Here is a 23032-nt window from a genome sequence, read left to right on the forward strand (position 1 = left end):
AGCCTCCTTTCAGGGAGCTGGAGAGAGCCAGAAGGTCTCCCCTGAGCTTCCTTTTCTCCAGGCTTGACAATCCCAATTGCTTCAGTAGCTCCTCACCAATCTTTTCTCCAGACCCTTCACCAGCATTGTTGCCCTTCTCTGGAGGTACTGCAGCCCCACAATTGAAACAAAATTCAAGGTGCAGTCTCACCAGTGATAATCCCTGCCCTGTCCTAAAGATGGGCCAACATTGCACAGCAAATGATAGATCTGTTAGTTTGTGTTGGAAGGGATATTTAAAGCTCACCTAGTCCAACCCCCCTGCAGTTAGCAGGGACATCTGCAACTAGAGCAGGTTGCTAAGAGCCCCACACAACCTGACTTGGAATGGTTCCAGGGATGGGGCAGCTACCACCTCTCTGGGCAACCTAGGCCAGGGCCTCACCACCCTCACTGCAACAAATTTCTTCCTTCTCTCCAGTCTCAATCTCCCTCTTTTGGTTTAAGACCTCTCAGCCTTTCCTCCTCACAGAGATGCTCCAGGCCCCTCAGTATTCTTGTGGCACTCCAGTGGACTTTCTCCAGTAGTTCCCTGTCCCTCTTGAACTGGGGACACCAAAACTGGATACAATATTCCATCGGTGGCCTCATTAGGGCAGAGCGTAGGGGCAGGAGAACCTCCCTCCACCTGCTAGTCACACTGTTCTTCATGCAGCCCAGGAGACCTTCTCATCCACGAGACCACATTACTGGCTCATGGTGAACTTGTCCAGCAGGACTCCCAGGTCCTCCTCCACAGAGCTCCCTTCCAGCAGGTCACCCCTCACCTGTACTGGTGCAGGGAGTTATTCCTCCCCAGGTGCAGGACCCCACATTCATCCTTCTTGAACTTCATGAGGTTCAACTCTGCCCAATTTGTACAGCTGGTGCCCTCAGCAAAGACACATTCACCCCAAGAACCCAAAAGCTGGTTCCCTCTTTACCTTCTCACCCATGGGACAGTAGCCTTTGAGGAAATCTTGGCACACTTCTGCCTTTCTGGAGACATAGACATGGCTGTAGGGGCAGTTGCTGTTGCTGCAGATGCCCTTCAGGAAGTAGGAGCACACTGGCATCTGCAAGAGCAGAAGATGACAAATTTGTTAGTGCCCTCCTCAAGTCATGATTAGGAGCCACTTCGACGCCAGACCTGAAATAAAACCATGACATGAGTTAAATAAAGAGAGGTCTCCCACCAGTCTGAGCATCCCCAAACTAGTATTGAACAGGGCTGAGAGACCTGGGGCTCTTGTCTGGAGAAGACTGAGAGAAGATCTTACTAATGTTTATAAATACCTTAGGAGTGGGTGTCAAGAAAAAGGTGCCAGCTCTTCTCAGTGGTGCCCTGTGATAGGTCAAGGGGCGATGGACACAAACTGGAACCCAGGAAGTTCTACCTCAACATGAGGAAGAACTTATGTACTGTGAGGGTGCTGGAGGCCTGGAGCATGGTGCCCAGAGGTTGTGGAGTCTCCTTCTCTGGAGACTTTCAAGACCCATCCAGATGCATTGCCGTGTGACCTGTCCTAGATGATCCTGCTTTGGCAGGGGGTTGGATCTCTGGATGATCTCCAGAGGTCCCTTCTATCATTCTGTGACTCAATGATAAGCACAGGTGAGGCTGTGTGGAAAAAAAAATCCTTTTTGTGACAGAATGATAGGGATTGGAAGGGACCTCTTGAGGTCATCAAGTCTAACCTCCCTGGCAGAGCAGGATCATGTAGGGCAGGTCACACAGGAACACATAGGAACATAAAGAAGGTCACAAAGGAACACATCCAGCTGGGTTTTTAATGTCTCCAGAGGTGGAGACTCCAGCACCTTCCAGGGCACCCTTCAATTAAAGAAATTCGTCCTCATGTTTAGATGGAACTTCTTACAGTCAACTTTGTGCCTCTTACCCCTTGTCCTGAAGGACACATCAGGGTTTTAGCTAAATTGCCTCACTTAAGAGAAATTGTTGGGTTAATGGCTGGTCTTAAAGGTCTCTTCCAACCAACAAGATTCTGTGATTCTAAACAGAGGGAAGGAGGGGTGTAGGGGGGGGAAAGCAGAAAGAAAACAAAGGGTGCTTTAAAAGAGAAGAGTTTATTTTTAATTGTCTTTTAACTGCAGACATTAACATAAAGGACAGGGCTCTGGGGCTATCTTCTTTTGGTGCTGGTGGTGTGACCGTAAATGATTCCCTTAATGTAGTTTTTGATATAGAGCCCAAATTAGCTCTAATAAAAAGGGATAATAAAGGCAGCTCTTCTGCACAAAAAAAAAAACAACCAGCAAACCCCCTCCTCGCTGTCAAGCCCTGAGCCATTATCAAGAGGAAGCAGCACTCTCATTTCAATTAACCTTGTTTGCACCCCACCACGTCCACACAAATAACAATAACATTAATTCAAGGCGCTGGTGCGGCGCCTCCGTATTAGACAGCTCCTGACGATGGTACAAGCTCCGGAGCCAGCAGCTAATGAACCCGAAACTCAACGTGAAATTTTTGTCCAAATTGCTCACAACAGAGTTTTTTGAAGCTCTATTAAGGAGAAAAAATGCTGATTCTTTGGGAGTTCCTCAAGGGGAAAAGCTGTTGTAGCAGCAACGGGGGCGGCTGCCCGAGTCTTAGCCTCTCGCTAACCTTCGCTCACAAAACCATTCATTCTGATTTACTGCCTCCTCTCAAGTCAGAGTGCTGTGGGTTCATGGAGTGGCTTGGGTTGGAAGGGACCTTCAAGATCATCCAGTTTCAACTCCCCTGCCATGGGCAGCGACACATTCCACTAGACCAACAGAGCAGGTTGCTCAAGGCCTCATCCAACCTCTGCTTCCCAGAGAGAGAGCATCCCCAACCTCCCTGGGCAATCTGTTCCAGTATCTCTTGCCCCCTGTAAGTACTGGAAGGCCATGAGAAGGTCCCCTGGAGCCCTCTCTTCTTCAGACTGAACAACCCCTGCTCTCTCAGCCTGACCTCACAGCAGAGGGCTTCCAGCCCTCCCATCACTGCTGTGGCCTCCTCTGGCCCCACTCCAACAGGTCCATGTCTCTGCTGTGCTGAAGACCCCAGATCTGGCCCCAGCACTGCAGGTGGGGTCTCAGCAGACTGGAGCAGAGGAGCAGAATCCCCTCCCCCACCTGCTGCCCACACTGCTTTTGACTTTTCATAGGAAATAAATAAAAAGCCCCAATCCAGCCTTTTTTCCTCCTATCAATCCTCATCCCCAGCCCTGCGCTGACGTGCCAGGAGGCAGGAGAGCAGCTGTCCCCCGTCTATCTTCTCTATTTTATCTACTGGTGATGAAGTGACTCAGAAGGGAGCTCCATGTACCAAACATCTGGCGCTCTGTGCCTCGCGCCGCGACTCCGCTCGGCGCCGCCAGAACTTACAAGCTCCCTGCTGACAACAAGCATGCCTCAGGCACACAGAGGGGAAGGGAGACAAGGAAAACTCTGAGCCCAAAGGCAAATCATGTTGAGGAAGGTCTTCTCCCAGACAGTAATGAGACACAGTGTCCCATGGGTTAAATCCTTTACAGGTCAGTAACTGCACTGCAGAAGCACAGAATCACAGAATCGTTTGGGTTGGAAGAGACCTTTAAGATCATCAAGCCCAAATGCTACCCCAGCAATGGCAGACCACCACCACACCATGGCCCTCAGCACCACATCTAGATGGCTTCTCAACCCCTCCAGGGATGGAGAATCCATCCCTGCCCTGGGCAGCCTGGTCCAGGCTTTCACAAGCCTTACCAAGAAGAAATTTTTCCTCATGTCTAACCCCAACCTCCCCTAGTGCAACCTGAGGCCATTTCCTCTTGCGCTTGCTCCTTGGAAGAAGAGACTAATCCCAACCTGCCTCCAAACTCCTTCTGAGGTGTTCCATAGAGAGCCAGAAGGTCTCCCCTTTGTTTCTCCAGACTAAACAACCCCATTTCCCTCAGCTGCTCCTCACAAGACTTGTGCTCCAGACCCTTCACCAGCTTTGGTGCCCTTCTCCGGACACATTCCAGCCCCTCAGTGTCCTTCTTGGAGTAAGAGGCCCAAAACTAAACATACAATTCGAGGTGTGACCTCAGCAGTGCCCAGTCTCAGGGCACAGTCACTTCCCTGGTCCTGCTGGCCACGCTCTTGCAGATCCAAGCCAGGATGCTGGTGGTTTCCTTGGCTATCTGGGTACATTCCTGGCTCATTTCCAGCCACACCAATACCCCCAGGTCCTTTCCCACTGGGCAGTCTCCAGCCACTCTGCTCCCAGTCCGGAGCTTTCATGGGACTGTTGTAACCGAAAGTGCACAACCTGACACTTGGTGCTGTTGACCCTCATCCCAGTAGCCTTGGCCATCCCAGCCAGCCTGGCCAAATACCTCTGTAATGCCTCTCCCTGCTCAAGCAAGTCAGCTCTGCCACCCAACTCGGTGTCTTTTGTAGATATACTGAGGGTGCCTTGATCCCCTCATCCAAATCTTCTAGTTGAGCTCTGAGCCCTGCCATGCTCCAGGCTCAGCTGAGAAAGCTTAACAAAGCTGCTTTTGATAAAGACCATCCCAGAAGTACAGCCATGGGGGGCAGCAGACTCTGTGACTGAGCTTCATGGGCTTCTCCAGGAAACGAGGTCCCAACTCACATCCTACTTTCTGGCATCTCTATCCCAACAGCAGAGCCTTGACACCAGAGCTGATGTGAAACTTCTCCCCATGCAGACACCTCCCCAGGTGGTGCTCCAGTACCCTGGTGGGATTAACCTTCCTGCTGTTCTCTGGGTGATCCTTTGTGATCCTCCAAATCCCATCCACCAGAGCTGAAATGTAAATATGGGTTTGAAGCACATCCCAGCTCAGTGAAAAACCCACAGCTACACTTAGCCTTCAGCACTGACTTCACCTCGGCTTCGACGCTTGAGGTCTCCAAAGCTACGTCCAAGCACAGATCCTCCCCGCTGACTGGAGGTTAATTTGCTAAATTGTCACCTGATAATCACTACAAGAAAATCTAATTATTTTTCCACCTTGCTCTGTGTAATGAAACCATAGAGCTCCAAATCCATCAAGAAGGCTGAAAATGATGATGAGCTTTGCCAGCTGCTTTCACTGCCTGGCTTTTTAGAAGGGTTAATTTAAACCTCCAAGCTCTTCCATATCAAAATATCCTCCTCCTCCTCCTCTGAGCCCAGCTCAAGGGGATGGAGACAGCTAAGGACTGGATGCAACTAAATGCTGCTTTCAGAAAATCACACAGGCTCCAGGCATGGTGGGAGTTGGAAGGGAGCTCTGGACCCCATCCAACCCCTCTGCTGAAGCAGGGTCACCCACAGCAGGTTGCCCAGGATCACAGTGTCCAGGTAAGTTTGGAATCTGTCTAGAGAAGGAGACTCCACAACCTCTCTGGCACCCCAGGAAGCCATTGGCCTTTTTGGCCATGAGGGCATATTGCTTTTTCATGGTCAATTTGTTGTCCACCAGCACTCCCAGGTCTGCGGAGCTTCTTCCCAGCAGGTCACCCTTCACCTGCACTGATGCAGAAAACTACTCTTCTCCACATGCAGGATCTACACTTCCCTTGCTGAACTGCCATGCTCTTATTCTCCCATTCCTGGAGTCTGACCATTCCTTAACCCAACACATGTCATCCAACACACCCCAGGTTTTCTGGTTTCAACCTGCTGCTTACCACATTCATCTGCTGATTCACCATGCTGGTTGAAGACACACTTTGTCATCACAACACTGTCAAGTGCCTGAAGAGCTTGGTAAGCAAACTAAGGTACTCTATTGGAAGCACTCAATGAGGCAGACCTCCTTACAACCACCAGTGGAGATCTGCTCACACACAGAGCTGCACTGCTCTCATTGGGAAGCCATACAGACCTTGTCTTTGGACACCTTGTGTGAAAATGAACAGGTCCCATCTGTCTTCTTGCATGTGCCACGGAGAAACCTGTAGATACACCAGAAGGAGAAGATTGAGTATGATGTAGGTTGCAAAACAAGGGGTTTTAACCACCAAGCACATCTTGCCCCATTGCTGTGTTTGCCCCAAGGCCACAAATAAACATGGCTGCTGTGGATCTTGCTGTTGAAGCTCATTTCATGGTGTAAGGCCTTTTTCTACGTGAAAGGAGGCTGGAGCCAGGTGGGGGTTGGTCTCTTCTCCCAGGGAGCACAGCCCAGACTCAGACCTGGCCATCAACATTAGAAGAACCAAGGACTTCCCAACTGGAATCCTTTGTCCTTTATGTCACCAGAAGTAGTCCAGACCAGACACCTTGGACACATCACGAGGAGGTGTTATGGGAGAATGACTGAGAACCAGTGACATCAATTAAAACCCCAGTAAATCACCTTGTCCTCCTCTGTGGTCTCCCATCAAGCTTTGGGCAACCTCCAAATAATTACTAGCACAGCAGCAATTTTATGGAGAAATTACTGCAGGAGTTCATCAATGGAGTTGGCTTCTCCACGCTTTTTAAACGACTAAGAATGGAGTTTAATCAACTGTTGGGCAGGTCTAACGAGCTGGTGACATGAATCAGTCCTCCTGTGGTAAATTACCAAGTCTCAGTGCTTCATGATGTCACAAGCCAGAGGATTCAAACCTGTCACATGGATCTGAGAAAAGCTGCAGGAAGAAATCACCTGGTGTGTGGGCAGGGCAGGCTCTCAAGTTGCAGAAACACAGAATCCCAGCGTGGTGGAGATTGGAAGGGACCCCTGGAGATCATCCAGTCCAAATCCCCTGCTAAAGTAGGGTCACCCACAGAAGGTTGCTCAGGATCACAACATGCAGGTGGGTTTGGAATCTCCTGAGAGGAGGAGACTCTGCAATCTCTCCGGGCAGGCTGGTCCTATACTTTGTTGCCCTCAAAGTCAAGAAGCTTCTCCTCATGTTCAGATGGAACCTCCTGGGTTCCAGTTTGTGCCCACTGTCCCTTGTCCTGTCACTGGGCACCACTGAGAAGGGACTGGCCCTAGTGTGGCCACATGTGGATTACTGGGTCCGATTCTGGGCTCCCCAGTTCAAGAGAGACAGGGAACTACTGGAGAGTCCAGCAGAGGCTCCAAAGCTGCTGAGGGGCCTGGGGCATCTCTGTAAGATGCTCAGCAACAGCTGAAGGGCTGAGGGCAAGAGGATGGGGCCAGAACCTTTTTGGTATTGCCCAGTGACAGGACAAGGGACACCAGGCACACACTGGAACCCTGGAGGCTCCATGAGGGTGCTGGAGCACTGGAACCATACTGCCCAGAGAGGCTGTGAAGCTTCCTTCTTTGGAGAGATTCCAAACCCTCCCAGGCATTGTGATCCTGGGCACGCTGCTGTGGGTGCCCCTGTCTTAGCAGAGGGGTTGAACTGGATGATCTTCAGAGGTCCCTTCCAACTCCCACCATGCTGGGACCCTGTGATTCTGTGACTATAGAGGTCTAAGCAGTGCCTCAAGGTGATCAGGGAACAATTTTTCCATCTTTTTTAAGAACCATGAGTGGGGTGGCACCAGCAGTAGAGTTAAGCAGCCAGCTGAGGACACACTACTGACAGTTCATAATTCAGGTATGTATCCCATTGCCATATATAGCAAGAGAAGGACTAAAGAAATTGATCCAACAAACCCAATGGTTGACTGATGATGGTTGGGTGGCAGCCTCTAGCCTTTGACAACCAAACCCTACCAGGCTGCAGAACTTCATTGCAAGAAGCTGAGAGGTCCCAGCCAGGAGAAAAAAACCCTTTGTGCCTCATCAGAGAATAAATGTTACAAAGAATGACTGAAGGAGCTGGGGCTGTTTAGTTTGGAAAAGAGAAGGCTGAGGGGAGACCTCATTGCTCTCTACAACTTCCTGAAAGGATGTTGTGGAGGGGCTGGTGCTGGTCTCTTCTCACAGGTAGTTAGCGATAGAACAAGAGGGAATGGCCTCAAGCTGTGACTGGGACATTAGGAAAAAATTTTCATGGAAAGATGGAAAGAGGGGTCAGGCATTGGAATGTGCTGCCCAGGGAGGCGGTAGAGTCACCAAGCCTGGCTGTTTAAAGGTGGTTTGGATGTGGTGCTTGGGGATATGGTTTAGGGGTGAACCTTGTAGAGCAGGGTTGTCGGTTGGACTTGGTGATCCTGAGGGTCTTTTCCAACCTGGATGTTTCTGTGATCCTGTGATGAGCTTTCCTCCTGTAGGTACCTCCCAGCCCAACAGCGCTGGGTAGACCTTAGGTGTGATCCAGCTGTGATCACGGTCTTGCAGCTCTGTCCTCAGGCTGTTTCCCCGAGGAATATCACAGGGGCAAGCCCCAAAGCCAACCCAAGCCCAGTGTGCTGCGGCGGGCCGGAGCTGCTGCGCCCACGCGTACCTGGTGCAGACGGCCACCTTCTCTGGGTCGTGGATGTAGGGGCAGCTGTCGCCGCGGTTGCACTTGCCGAAGCGGTTGTAGTACATGCAGTACTCCTTCTTCTTCTTCTTCTGCTTGGCCTGGCGGATGATGGCCAAGCTCCGCTGCACCGCGCGGCTACACCAGAGAGACACACAGCGTCAGGCAGCACCACCGACCGCACCGCACCGACACACAGAAGAGAGGCCGGAGAGCAGCCCAAGTCTGACTTTCAGGAAGTTCATGCTGGGTCTTAGGTCTTTCTGCTTTTTGGCCAACCTTAGCCTGAATCTTGAAAAAGCTACAAGATGAGGCCAATCACCCTGGAAATGACCAACCACCCCGTGCAGCAGCTGTGCTCAGCTTCCTGGAATGCCCCTCCGCAGAAGAACCCTGGGGAACCACAAAGCACCCATGAGTCAGCCAGGTGCTGTTGTGGTGGTGACACCAACTGCATCCTGGGCTGCAGGAGCAGGGATGTAGCCATGAGGATGAAGGAGGGGATCTGTCCCTTCTCTTTAGCCCACAGCTGGGCACTGAATCTAGTTTAGAGCTCTCAGTACAACACAGTGATGGATGGCAGTGTGTCCAATGGAGGTCACCTGGACAATTGTTGCTCAGCAAAGAGAAGGCCAAGGGAGATCTTATTGTCCCCTCTGAGTGCTTAGCGGGATGGTGTAGAGAAGGTGGAACCAGACCTTCTCAAGGAGAACGACCTTTGGGGCAGCAGGAAAGGAAGGTCTCACCTCCATGACTGTGATTCTCAACTTTGATTTTAAGAGCTGACTAGATGTCCTTCAAAGTTCCCTTCCAACCCAAAACATTCCATGATTCTGCAATGCTAAATTCCCTCTTTGTGGGTGGGACAGTGAGAAGAAAGACCTGCAGGTTGGGATGGGCTCCTCCATTAGGGTTGGTGGAAAAACCCCAAAATACCCCTTGAGAACAATATGGTTGATTTAAAAAGGGACTTTTCAAACTGGATTGGGCATTCCCTGTTCACAGAAACCCTTGGTGGTTCAAACCCTTTCCAACTAGAACCTGCAGCTTTCTGCTGAGTTCACAACCATCTCCTAGTTGAGACTGGGAACCTCATTGCTCTCTACAACTCCCTGAAAGAGGTTGCAGTGAAGTGGGAGTGGGTCTCTTCTCCCTGGTATCAGGTGACAGACAAGAGGAAACAGCCTCAAGTTGCTCCAGCAGAGGTTTAGGCTGGAAATCAGGAAAAATTTCTTTACTGCAAGGCAGTGGAACAGGCTGCACAGAGAGGTGGTGGAGTCACCACCCCTGGAGGTGTTCAAGAAATGTATGGACATGGCACTTGGGGACATGGGTTAATAGCCACGGTGGTCTTAGGTCAATGCCGGACTCAAAGATCTTGGAGGTCTCTCCCAATCAAAACAATTCCATGATTCTATGAAAAACAGCACCCAGAGCTCCACCACAGCCACTTAAACAACTGCTTCTCATGCTTCTGACGCCCTCCTGAGCACCAACCACCCTGCTCCTCCCTGTGACTACTGACCTGGCGATGTACCGGCTTGTAGCTGATCTGTTCAGGCAGCTGGATGGAGAGAAGCCAGGACTGGGCACGCAGTGTGACCTCCCTGCTGGAAACACAGGAAAAACATGGAAACGTTGCTCAGAATCAAGACACTGTACAGAAACTCACACACCTCCTAACATCTTAGGTCCACAAAAGTGATCACAGGGGTGGAACATCTCTGCTGTGAGGACAGGACAAAAGAGTTAGGGATGTTCAGCCTGGAGAAGAGAAGGCTCTGAGGAGACCTTCCGGTGGTCTTTCAGTGCTTAAAGAAGAGCTGTGATAATGATGGAGATAATCTGTTTAGCAGGTCTTGTTGGAACAGGACCAGGGGTGACATTTCAGACTAAAAGAGGGAGATTTAGACTGGAGAGAAGGAAGAAATTTGTTACACTGAGGGTGGTGAGACTCTGGCTCTGCTTGTCCAGAGAGGTGGTAGGTGCCCCATGCCTGGAGCCATTCCAGGTCAGTTTATTTGAGGCTCTGAGCATGTCCCTGCCCATGGCAGCAGGGTTGGACTAGATAACCTTTACAGGTCCATTTCCCCCCCAACCATCCCATGATCTGGTTGGTTAACCCAAAACAAGCAGCTCCCAGAGCCCAGACTGATGAGCATGTTCTTGTGGACCTCCATGTTGCCAGCACCTCTGGAGTGATCCCAGCTAGAAGGCTCCTTATTAGCTCCAAACTCAACAAGGACCTTTCCCTTAGGCACCAGACTGTACCAAAACCCCTCCAGGCAAATCCCAAGCTTGTGCTGTAAATTTCCATCTCTCTTGTGAGGAAAGACTGAGAGGAGGACTGGAGAAGAGAAAGCTGGGCAGGGATATTCTCAATGCTTACGAGTGATTAAAGGATGGGTGTCAGGAGGATAGGACGAGGCTTTTCTCAGTGGTACTCACTGACAGGACACACAAATTGGGACACAAGACGTTCCATCTAAACATGAGGAGGAACTTCTTCAAGGATGACAGAACACTGGGACAGGATGCCCAGAGATGTGAAGGAAGTCTCCATTTCTGAAGACACTGAAAACCTGCCTGGCCCTGTTCCTGTGTGACCTTGTCTAGGTGACCCTGCCTTGGCAGCAGGGGTTGGACTCGATGCTCTCCAGAGGCCCCTTCCAACCCCCACCACGCTGTGATTCGGCCAGCTGGGGAAGCCCAGACACATAATTAAATTGTCCTTGACTGGCAGAGGAGAAGAATTGAATGGAAAATAAAGGCTGCATCCCAGCTTTCCAGGTGGTGGGACTGAAGCTCAGTCACTCACCTGCCAGCCCAGGCGTGCTGGGAAGTGAAGGAGTGGAATTTGATAGCGCGGCAGCAGCGCTGTCCCCGCGCGCGAGCTGTCACTCGGGCTGCCGGCCTCGGAGCAGCTCCATCTGTTCCCTCTCCAAGTGAAACCACAAGCACAGGCGTGATGCTCCCTCAGATGGAGCAGCCTCTGCACAGCACACCCCGAAGCTCGCTGCGAGCTCGCTGCAGCTTGCCGCCAGCGCGTGGAGCAGCACCAGGACTCTCGAGTTGCTGCTGAGGGGTTTTTCGGCCTGGGTTTTAGGTTTCCACCTCGCTGCAGAGCTGCCTGGCTCCAGTAATCAGAGAATTATGGGGAGGGGACCGTGGGAGATCATGCAGTCCAACTCCCACTGCTAAAGCAGAGTCGCCCACAGCAGGCTGCCCAGGATGACAGTAGCCAGGTGGCTTTGGAAGCCCTACAGAGAAGGAGACAGCATTTCTGGGAAGCCTGCTCCAGGGCTCCAGCACCCTAAAGGCAAAAGTTCCTTCTCATGTTCAGATGGAGCCTCCTGGGTTCCTGTTTGCACCCGGAGCCCCTTGTCCTGTCACTGAGCACCACTGACAAGAGTCTGGCCCCAGCCTTTTGCCCCCCACCCTTTAAGCTCTTGCTGAGCACTGATCAGATCCCCTCTCAGGCTGCTCTTCTCCAGGCTCAACAGCCCTAGGGCTCTCAGCCTTTCCTCCTCACAGAGATGCTTCAGGCCCCTCAGCATCTTCAGACTCTCCACTGGACTCTCTCCAGTAGTTCCCTGTCTCCCTTGAACTGGGGAGCCCAGAACTGGACCCAGAAATGCAAGTGTTGATTCACTAGGGCAGAGTAGCAAGGGAGAAGAACCTCCCTCCACCTGCTGGATACAGACTTCTTCATGCACCCCAGAGATCGTTTGCCTTCTTGGCCACAAGGGCACATTGCTGGGTCCCAGGGAACCTGCTATCTACCAGCACTCCCAGGCCTTTCTCTGTGGAGCTTCTTTCCAGCAGGTCACCCCTGCACCTGCACTGGTGCTGGGGTTATTCCTTGTCAGATGCAGGACCCTACACTTGCCCTTGTTGAACTTCATGAGGTTCATGAGAAGCTTCTTGTCAACTCATTTTTTGGCACTGAAATCATCACAAGCCAGGTCTGGGCTGCTCAGAAGGTCACAGATACTCAGTGAGGACATGGGTTAAGAAGCTGGTATGCTCCAGCAAGGTTGACCTCCCAGCTGATGCTGGGAGAAAGACCCAACTTAAAAGTGCCACCATTAGGGGAGGGATGGAGCATCCCTCAATGCTCTGCAATGATGTTTAATGCTCCTTAAAGCAAGCTCAGCAGGATGGCTACAGAAGGAGCCATCTCCCCAGGGCAGCAGACAGTGGCTGTAAATATTTAATACTCAGGAGTAGAAAGGGGACTCTAGAGGATGAAGCCACTCCCCAAGTGCTTGTGGGTCATTCTTCTAGTTAAAGCAGCCTGACAACCACATCTGGGCCAGAAAGGAGAAATCACAAAAGAAAGAAATAGACAAGAAAAGAAATAAAGAATGCAACAGCTGAAAGAGTAGTGTCCAGGCACTGCACAGGCTGCCCAGGGAGGTGCTGGAGTCACCATCCCTGGTTCAAAGTACATGTGCACATGGCACTTGGGGACATGATTTATACAGAGAGCAACTATACATCCATGGTGTATTGGTTGGGTGGGGGCACTGGGCCCAGCTTTTGTCTTCTGGCAAGAAGTCACACAGAATCCCAGCATGGTGAGGGATGGAAGAGACCTCTGGAGTTCGTCCAGTCCAATACACTTGCTAAAACAAGGTCACCCACAGCAGGTTGCCCAGGATCACAATGTCCAAGTGGGTCTGGAATCTCTCAGAGATGGAGACTCCACAACCTCTGAGCAGCCTGCTCCAGGGCTCTGAACCTTCATGGCGAAGAATTTTCTCAAGTTCTGTCTTCCAGTTTGTGCCCACTGCCCCTTGTGCTGTCAATGGGCACCACTGGCCCCATCCTCTTGCCCTCCACCCCTTAGCTCCTGCTGAGCACTGAGAAGATCCTTCTCAGGCTGAAGGTGAAAATCAAAGACAGAGATTCAGACTACAGAGAGAAAAAAATGCTTCACCGTGAGGGTGGCGATACCCTGGCCCAGATTGCCCAGAGAGGTGATAGATGCCCCAACCTTAGATCCACTGCAGCTCAGGCTGGATGATACTGTGAGCAACCTGCTTGTGTTGCAGGTATCCCTGCTGACTGCAGGGGGCTGGACTACATGACCTTTAAGGGTCTCTTCTAACCCAAGCCATGTGATGATTCCATGATTCTCTGCTAACACACCTATGAGACAGAACTCTTCGGTCTATTGTAAGACATTTTTTTTCCCAGTCCCAAATCTATTCCATTTTTCTCCCTAACCTGGGAAAAACTTCAGGATCAGGATACAGTAGCGCTGCTGTGGAATCAGGAGATAAACCCACACACTTATGGCCTGAAACTGCACCTGGAGAGGTTTAGGCTGGACATGAGGAAAAATTTCTTTACAGCAAGAGTGGTCAGGCATTGGAATAGGCTGCCCAGAGAGGTCATGGAGTCCCTAACCCTGGAGGTGCTCAAGAAACATGTGAACACGGTTTAATGACCATGGTGGTGCTGAGTTAATGCTTGGACTGGATTTTAAAGATCTCCTTCAACCCAAACAATTCTATGATCCCACATTCCCTTTCCCACTATTCTCCACCAGTCCCAGGCTGTGGAGGTTTCAATAAGCAGCACAGCAAGTTCCTCACCTGTGCACACTCAAAAGCAGCAGCAACAATGAGGAGAGAGGGAGAGGGGAGAGAGGGGGAAAAAAAACCAAACCCAAAACAACAAAAAAGGGAAAGCTGCTGTGGAGAGCACCAAGAAGTGCAGATTAAGGGCTTTTTAACCGATGACACGCAGCGCCGCCGCCGCTGCTGCAGCCTGGATATTTTATACCCCGCGTAAGGGACAGGTGGCTTTCTCTATCCACTTCTTTTTTCCTTTTATTTCCTTGCTTCTTTCTTAATGATTTAGTTGGGTTGAAGTACATCATCCATAAGGAAATCCACAGCCCGTTGCAATAGGCGGGGGGGAGGGTTGTTTCTCTTCATGTATCATCCCAGCCCAAGGCTGGCGGCTCTCGGCGTCCTCAAGCGCCGAGCACCGAGAAGTGATTGTTGTCCCCAACCCAAGCAGGAGACTCGAGGCGTCTCTCCGGAGGGAGCAAGAGCTGTCATGTTCATTAAATGCATGATTACAGCCATGATTAATAGCAGGGGCTACAGCCTAACTCCTGGGTGGGTTTTATTCCTTGCTCCTCTGAAGGAATCCACAGCTGAGTGGTCCCATGGAGCCACCGCGTTCGCTTCCCACGCAAAATTCCAGATTTCGATGGAAAAGAACAGAAAGCCACAACCTATCCCCCAAAAGCCACAATCTATCCCCCAAAACCACAATCTATCCCCCCAAAAGCCACAATCTATCCCCCCAAAACCACAATCTATTCCCCCCAAAACCACAACCTATCCCCCAAAACCACAATCTATCCCCCAAAAACCACAACCTATCCCCCCAAAGCCACAATCTATCCCCCCAAAAGCCACAATCTATCCCCCCCAAACCACAATCCATCCCCCCAAAACCACAATCTATCCCCCAAAAACCACAATCTATCCCCCCAAAACTACAATCTATCCCCCAAAAGCCACAATCTATCCCCCCAAAATCACAATCTATTCCCCCAAAAGCCACGATCTATCATCCCCCCAAAACCACAATCTATCCCCCCAAAACCACAATCTATCCCCCAAAAGCCAATCTATTCCCCCCAAAACCACAATCTATTCCCAAAAAGCCACAATTATGCCCCCAAAAACACAATCACCCAAAAGCCACGATCAATCCCCAAAATGCCACAATTTATCCCCCAAAAGCCACGATCTATCCCTAAAAAGCTGCAACTATCCCCCCAAACCACAATTTATCCCCCCAAATCCACAATTCATCCCCCAAATCCACAATTCATCCCCCAAAAGCCTCAATTTATCTCCCCCAAAAGCCACAATTTATCCCCCAAATCCACAATCTATCCCCCCAAAGCCACAATTTATCCTGCTGAAAGCTCCACAACCACAACATTGGTTTGAAAGGAAGTGGTTGGGTGCTGCACCCCTCCACCAACACCATACATTAAATTAGGACCTTTTGTTTTCTTCCATAACACTAAAACTTAGGGCTTGAGGGGTTCTATAAACTCCAAAATCATACATAGAATCATCTCAGGGCTTGAGGGGTTACAAAACCTCTGAAACATCCCAGGGCTAGAGGGGTTCCATAGCCCCCCAAAGCACATCTAAGTGCCTGAGGGGTTCCGGCGAGAGGGGCTCCATAATCTTTAGAACATATCTCAAGGCTTAAGGGGGTTCCATAATCCTATACCTCAAGGTTTGAGGTGTCCCTCACCTTCAACCTAGTCCTTCTCCTCTAGAGAAAGGTTGGCAGAGATTTGCCTTGGCAGGCCAGAAGCATGCTCAGGAGCAACAGTTGGTGCTTTCCCATGATTCCAGCACAGAGGAGCAGGATGCCTCCATCCAGCTCCACCATCTTCACTCAGCTCCCCGTCACCCAAGGGGTTGGGAGACATCAACCCCACTCAGAAAAGGATGTTGGAGATTTTCCTTTGCATTCAAAGCTAGCTGCAACACTTGCAGGCAGGGAGCATGGTTAATAATAATTTAATAATTAATTAGGAAGGGCCTTACTGCTCCTAGGGCACAGCAGAAGGAACAGGACCTCCTTGTGTGGACCTCATCCTTAGCTTGCACACCTTAGTCAGTAATTTATTCCTGATGTGGTGGAAAGGTTGAAGAAAATTGAAGTAGCCCCACAAAAAGAGAAGGTGCAGAGGTGGAATGTGTCAAGGCCAAGGGACGTGCAAGAGGGTGAGAATGTCACGCTGGGGTGATGGCCAGTGCCAGGCAGCCAGGTCACCCTCCTTGGGGACAGAAGAAACTGTCAAGCTCATTTCTGCCCTTTTGCTTCAACTGGAGACCTTCTCACTCTCTGGAGACCTTCTTGCCCTCAGTTTAGGGCCCCTCACTCCAAGAAGGACATTGAGGGGCTGGAGTGTGTCTAGAGAAGGGCAAAAAAGCTGGGTCTAGAGAACAAGTCTTGGGAGGGGCAGCTGAGGGAACTGGGATTGTTTAGTCTGGAGAAAAGGAAGTTGTAGGGAGACCTCATTGCTCTCTATAGCTCCCTGAAAGGAAGTTGGAGCCACGCTGGGGTTGGTCTCTTCTCACAAGGAACAAGCAACAGGACAAGAGGAAATTGCACCAGGGGAGGCTTAGGTGGGACATGAGGAACAATTTCTTCCCCAAAACGGTTGTCAAGGCCTGGCGCAGGCTGCCTAGGGCAGTGGTCTAGTCCCCATCCCTGGAGGGGTTTCAAAGCCATGAAGATGTGGTGCTGGGGGACATGGTTTAGTGGTGACCTGGTAGTGTTGGGTTAATGGTTGGGCTTGGTGATCTTAATGGACTCTTCCATCCCAAACGATTCTGATTCTGTAACAGCCCCAAATCAAAGACAGTTTCTGGAAGTCTTACAGAAGGTGAGAAACAACCAGGACTTTGCTCAAGTAACCACAACCAGCAGATAACCAGCTCTGCCCAGGGAGGTGGTGGAGTCACCATCATTGGAGGTGTTCAGGAGGAGACTTGATGAGGTGCTTGGTGCCATGGGTTAGTTGTTTCGGTGGGTTGGATTGGTTGATAGGTTGGATGCGATGATCTTGGAGGTCTCTTCCTAACCTGGTTATATTCTATTAATGTTCCACAACAGGGTCTCCCCAACTTCCCATTATTTTTGGCTCATCAAGGGAAGTTTGGCTGTGAGAGTTCCGCTCTGTTACTCAGAGAGGCGGTGGAACCACCATCTCTGGAGGTGTTCAAGAAACATGGACATAGCACTCTGGGACATGGTTTAAAGGCCATGGCGGTCTTAGGTTGAAGGCTGGGTTTGATGATCCTGGAAGTCTTTTCCAACCAAAACAATTCTATGACCTTGACAGGCAACAAAACGTAGGCTGGCTCCTTTAAGAGGTGCCACTGCAGCCTGCTTCGCCCTCCGTCGGCAGCAGCCGAGCGATTCATTTTGCGAAGCTTCTCCTTCAGCTTTATTGCTGAACAAAAAGTTTTGAGGCTGGCACTCGGGGAAATTTATTTCTTTAATTATTATTCATTTAAGTGGGTTCCGCTGTTTCAGGCGATCAGCACTAGCAGCTGCTGGGGGTAATTTATTTCACTCACCGGACCGACGGCAGAAGCCCTCACTCTCCACAAGGTAACAAAAAGCTGCCACTGTATCAGCAGAGCTTTTTTCCTTGCATTCTCTTGCTTGGCTGCGCACAACAACAGCGTGGATGGCCCTGGGTCAGGCACTCACAAGTGGTTTATTAATGAGTAAACCTCAATTAATGAAACGCTTTGGGTTTGATGGGGTATGAGCAGCCTGCAAGCAGAGAGACTGCTGTGGAGCATCTCTCCAGCTCCGCAAGCTCCACACCAGTGCTGGATCTAGAAGTGGCCCTCAAGGTGACCGGATCCCTACCCGTCAGCATCTGCAGTCCTGGAGTTGAAGGCTCTTTGAGGTCTTTTCCAACCTTATTGATTCTATTCTATGATTCTATTCTATGATTGACCTTAAAAGTGGCCAAAGGATTCCTCAGTCCAAAGACAAGGCACTGAGTGAAGGGGTCATGGAATTGACCTCAAAAGGGGCCAAAGGATTGAGCAATCCCAAAGACAAGGGATTGAGTTCAAAAGGGGCCAAGAGACTAAAACCAAAAAGCACCAAGGGACTAAGACCAAAAGGGGGCAAGGGTAACCCCAAAGTAATCCCAAAGACAAGGGGACAAAGGACTGAGTTCAAAAAGGACCAAGGGACTGAGTAATCCCAGAATCAAGGGACTGAGTTCAAAGGTGCCCAAGGGATTGAGCTCAAGCGGGGTCAGGGATTCAACAAGTCCAAAACCAAAGGATGAAGCAATTCCAAAACCGAGGGACTCAGCTCAAAAGGGGCTAAGAAATTACAATCAAAAGGGGTAGAGGTACTGACAAATCTCAGAGCCAAAGGACTGAGCATGAAGGGGCCAAGAGACTGACCAATTCCAAAGACAAAAGACTGAGCTCAAAAAGGGGCCAAAAGACTGAGCTAAAAAGAGCTATGGCATTGAGTAATCCTGAACCCAAGAGACTGGGACTGAAGTGGTGCAGGGATTGAGAAATCCCCAAATTAAAGAATAGAGCTCAAAGGGGGCCAAGAGTTTGAGCTTAGAAAGGGGCCAAGATAATTAGCTCAAAAGGGGCCAAGAGATGGAGCTCACAGAGGACCCAAGAGATGGAACTCAAAAAGGGGCCAAGAGATGGAGCTCACAGAGGACCCAAGAGATGGAACTCAAAAAGGGGCCAAGGGATGCGACTTGAAAGGGGCCAAGGGATGGAGGTCAAAAGGAGCCAAGAGATAGAGCTCAAAAGGGGCCAAGGGATGGAGCTCAAAAGGGGCCAAAAGACAGAACTCAAAAGGGGATAAGGGATGGAGATCAAAAGGCACCAAAAAATGGAACTCAAAAGGGGCCAAGGGATGGAACTCAAAAGGGGCCAAGGGATGGAGCTCAAAAACAGCCAAGGGATGGAGCTCAAAAGGAGCCAAGAGGCAGAATTCAAAAGGAGCCAAAGGATGGAGCTCAAAAGGGGCCATGTGATGGAGCTCAAGAGGGGCCAAGGGATGGAGCTCAAGAGGGGCCAAGGGATGGAGCTCAAGAGGGGCCAAGGGATGGAGACCAAAAGGGGCCAAGGGATGGAGATCAAAATAGGCCAAAAGACAGAACTCAAAAGGGGATAAGGGATGGAGATCAAAAGGTGCCAAAAAATGGAACTCAAAAGGGGCCAAGGGATGGAGCTCATAAGGAGCCAAGAGGCAGAACTCAAAAGGGGATAAGGGATGGATCTCAAAAGGGGCCAAGGGATGGAGTGCAAAAGCATCCAAGAGACAAAACTCAAAAGGGGCCAAGGGATGGATCTCAAAAGGGGCCAAAGAATGGAACTCGAAAGGGGCCAAGGGATGGAGCTCAAAAGGGGACAAGAGGCAGAACTCAAAAGGGGCCAAGGGATGGATCTCAAAAAGGGCCAAGAGACAGAACTCAAAAGGGGATAAAGGATGGAGCTCAAAAGGGGTCAAAGAATGGAACTCAAAAGGGGCCAAGGGATGGAGCTCAAAAGGGGCCAAGAGACAGAACTCAGAAGGGGATAAAGGATGGAGCTCAAAAGGGGTCAAAGAATGGAATTCAAAAGGGGCCAAGGGATGGAGCTCAAAAAGGGCCAAGAGACTGAACTCAAAAGGGGCCAAAGAATGGAGATCAAAAGGGGCCAAAGAATGGAACTCAAAATGGGCCAAGGGATGGATCTCAAAAAGGGGCCAAGGGATGGGTGTCAAAAAGGGGCCAAGAGACTGAACTCAAAAGGGGCCAAGGGATTGCACTCAAAAGGGGCCAAGGGATTGAACAATCAGAAAGGGATGGATCTTGAAGAGGAGCAAAGAACGAAGTAATCCCAAACCTAAGGAACTGAGCTCGAAGGGGCTGAGCAACGCCACCAAACCCAGCTGAAACAAGGAAAGCCACACTCCAGTTTTCACTGTTCTCACACCTTGGTGCATGTGCTTGGCTTCTCCTCCACCAGCTTCTTCCTTAACCCTTGGTTACTCAGTCCTAACATGCTCAAGGTGTCCAGTCTTAAATCTTCTTGCCCTATGTGGAGGACTAAGTCCAGCTCTAGAGCTGCTAGTGAAGAAAGACACAGACTTGCTCAAGTGGGTCCACAGGAGGCCATGAAGATGATCAGAGGGATGGAGCACCTCTGCTGTGAGACCAGGATGAGAGAATTGGGATTGTTCATCCTGGAGAAGAGAAGGCTCCTGGGAGAGCTTCTGGTGGCCTTTCAGTACTTAAAGAGGGTCAAGGGAAAGATGGGGAGGGACAGCAGGACAGCTCAAAGGGTGATGTTCATAACTAAAAGAGAGAAATTTAGACTGGAGAGAAGGAAGAATTTTTTTACAAGGAGGGTGATGAGACCCTGGCCCAGCTTGCCCAGAGAGGTGGTAGATGCCCCATCCATGGAACCATTCCAAGTTAGGTTGGATGGGGCTCTGAGATACATGGTGCCCCTTCCCATGGCAGGGGTGTTGGACTCCCTGATCCCCTTCCAATCCAATCCAATCCAATCCATTCTGTGATTCCCTGATATTTTCGCCAAGCCGAGCAGCTCAGAGCAGAACATTGCTCACAGAAGCCCTCGACCGACCCGATGTCGGTGCTGAGCACTTCATCATCCCTGGGAAGGCAGAAAGAGCATTTCTGTGGTGCTCAGCACTTCTAAAATTAGTTGGTAAACAAGGAGCAGAGCGAGCACTTTCTCCCTGCACACAGCTCCCTGCTTCTCTGCCTCCTCCTTCTGCCCAGCCTGGCCCTCTCCCACCACATCTGAAGTGGTGTTCATGAGCATTGCTCAACTGTCTTCAGAAGGATGCAGTGGAAGAGCTCACAGACTCCTGGGGTCTCCCCTCAGCCTCCTTTTCTCCAGACTCAACAATCCCAGCACCCTCAGCCACTCCTCACCAGACCTGTTCTGAAGACCCTTCATCTGCTTTGCTGCCCTGCACTGGACCCACTCCAGCACCTCAATGTCCTTCTTGGAATGAGGGCCCCAAAACTGAACCCACGATTCCAGGTGTGGCCTCGCCAGCGTAAAGTGCAGGGGAACAACCCCTGCCCTGCTCCTGCTGGTCACACTTCCCTCTAGACTCATAAACTCCAGTTTCCTCAGATCCTGTGGCTGTGGGGGTGAACTGAGAACCACCAATAAATCAAAGCATGCTTGTCACTATGGGGCTGGCTGCCACTCATGAGCATCCTTCCATCAGGTGAAGCCCAGTATCCCCACAACCAGCAGCCTTTCCTCCTACTGGGGTTCCTTCATCTTTCCCAAGAGGCAAAACCTCAGTAGAGGATGAGGAAATCATTCAGGTGAGGATTTGCTCATGGAAAACAGCCTGGCCACCATCAAAACCCCACCAGAGGCAGCTGCAGCTCTTGGTGCTCAACTCCTAGATTGGGGTCAGGGCTGTTTTCCGGCCAGTGTCAAACCTTAATTTGGTTTCTGCTGCTTTCAATCTTCAGAGCTGAGCTTTTTTTGATTTTCCCCTTTCGAATTTCTTTTGTGCCAGGACCTTTTGCTTCTTTCCCCAATTTCATGGAAATTCCTCAAGTGTCTGAATAACATTTTAGCAGCTGTTGGAAAGAAATGAGGGAAATGGCTCATTGTGAGTGAAGAAAACCCAATTATTATGCTCACTGAATTAACTGCAACATAGGAATGCTTTCCACACTGTCCCCCTGCCTATTTCCCAACACTTCTGCAAAGTGAAATACAGATCCCAGCACAAATCCCACTTCTCCCAGGGGTGAAGGGCTCTGCCACGCTTGGCATGGCTTCTTTGTCCTGCACAGGGATGAGAGGCAGGTGTCCGTGTTTGAGGCAAGGGGGAGAGCCCATCCTTCACCTCTTTGAGTTCTCCACCTGGGAGGGCAGAGCCAGAGGGATCTTCTCCTTCAGGAGGTGAATGAGTTGTTTTATCACTCCAGGCAGCCCAAGCATTGACTCTGATACATCAGAGGGCTGCAGGAGGTGCATCCCCAGGATCAAACTTTAACTCAGCCAGGTTGTGTGACAGGGACGATAGGATGGCACTGATGGATCAGCTGAAGCAACCACCAGCATGGTTCTTATTGTTGAGCCATGAAAAGACTAAACACCAACCCAATAAATTCAGGCAAAGAGCAGAATTATCACCCACCATCAGTAAAGTCCAAGCTATGAAACTGTCAGGAGCATTACCCATCTCTCCACCACCCTGAACACGCAGAGTGGCACTGGAGGGGAAAGGCAAAGCTGGGGGTTTCCATCTTCTAAATAAACTTTGTCAAGTGTTGAAGGCACAGCAGCGTTGAGTCAAGGTTTGAAGGCTCAGACTCGATGAGCAAACAAATCTTCCACCCTGCCAGCCTCAGTTATTGTAAAGGCAGAGCTGCCAGGATCTGCTGAACCCAGCCTTGTGAAGGAGGATGAGTTATGGTGGATGTTGAAAGATGACATCAAGCTAGTGACACACACCAGTTGCCAGGGATTTATGGTTATGAGCCCACCATGCTGCATGATGGGGAAAGAGACTGCAGCTAAACAAGGAATATCCTCAACAAAACAGAAACATGGAATCAAAACAACATAGAATCACAGATCTTTTTGAGTTGGAAAAGACCTCCAAGATCAAGTCCAACCATCAACCCAACACCACCATGGACATTAAACTATGTCCCACTGTGCCATGTCCACACATTTCTGGAACACCTCCAGGGATGCTGACTCCACCACTTCCCACCTCTCACCCAAACAGACACAACAGGTTTGTATTGTATAGACAATAACCCTGGAACTATCAAATCATTTAGGTTGGGAAAGACCTTTAACATCAACAAATCCACTCCTTAACCCAGCACTGGCAAGTCCACCACTAAAGCATGTCCCTCAGCACCACATCTCCATGACTTTTAAATCCCTTCAGAAATGGGGACTCCACCACTGCCCTGGCCAGCCTTGTCCAAGCCTTGACAATCCTTTTGGAGAAGAAATTTTCCCTACTGTCCAACCCAAACCAGGACAATGTGCAAGATCAGGGCTTGGCAAAAGCTGTCTGGGAAACACTGGTGCTGCTCCAGCAGCAGAAATAG

General features: G+C 50.4%; 1 protein-coding gene across 1 annotated transcript in view; it reads right to left on the minus strand.

Annotated features, from left to right (window-relative positions):
* The window catches only part of ZC3H3 (zinc finger CCCH-type containing 3), a 164918-nt gene that overhangs the window by 26811 nt on the left and 115075 nt on the right, over positions 1-23032 (minus strand). Inside the window, 4 exon segments of the mRNA XM_068163211.1 lie at positions 963-1094; positions 5871-5940; positions 8341-8496; positions 9884-9968. Of these exon segments, the coding sequence (XP_068019312.1) occupies positions 963-1094; positions 5871-5940; positions 8341-8496; positions 9884-9968 (443 nt within the window).

Source organism: Melanerpes formicivorus, unplaced genomic scaffold (assembly GCF_026170545.1).
Source record: "Melanerpes formicivorus ecotype bairdi unplaced genomic scaffold, bMelFor1.0.p_v2 SCAF_71, whole genome shotgun sequence".
NCBI classification, from domain to species: domain Eukaryota; kingdom Metazoa; phylum Chordata; class Aves; order Piciformes; family Picidae; genus Melanerpes; species Melanerpes formicivorus.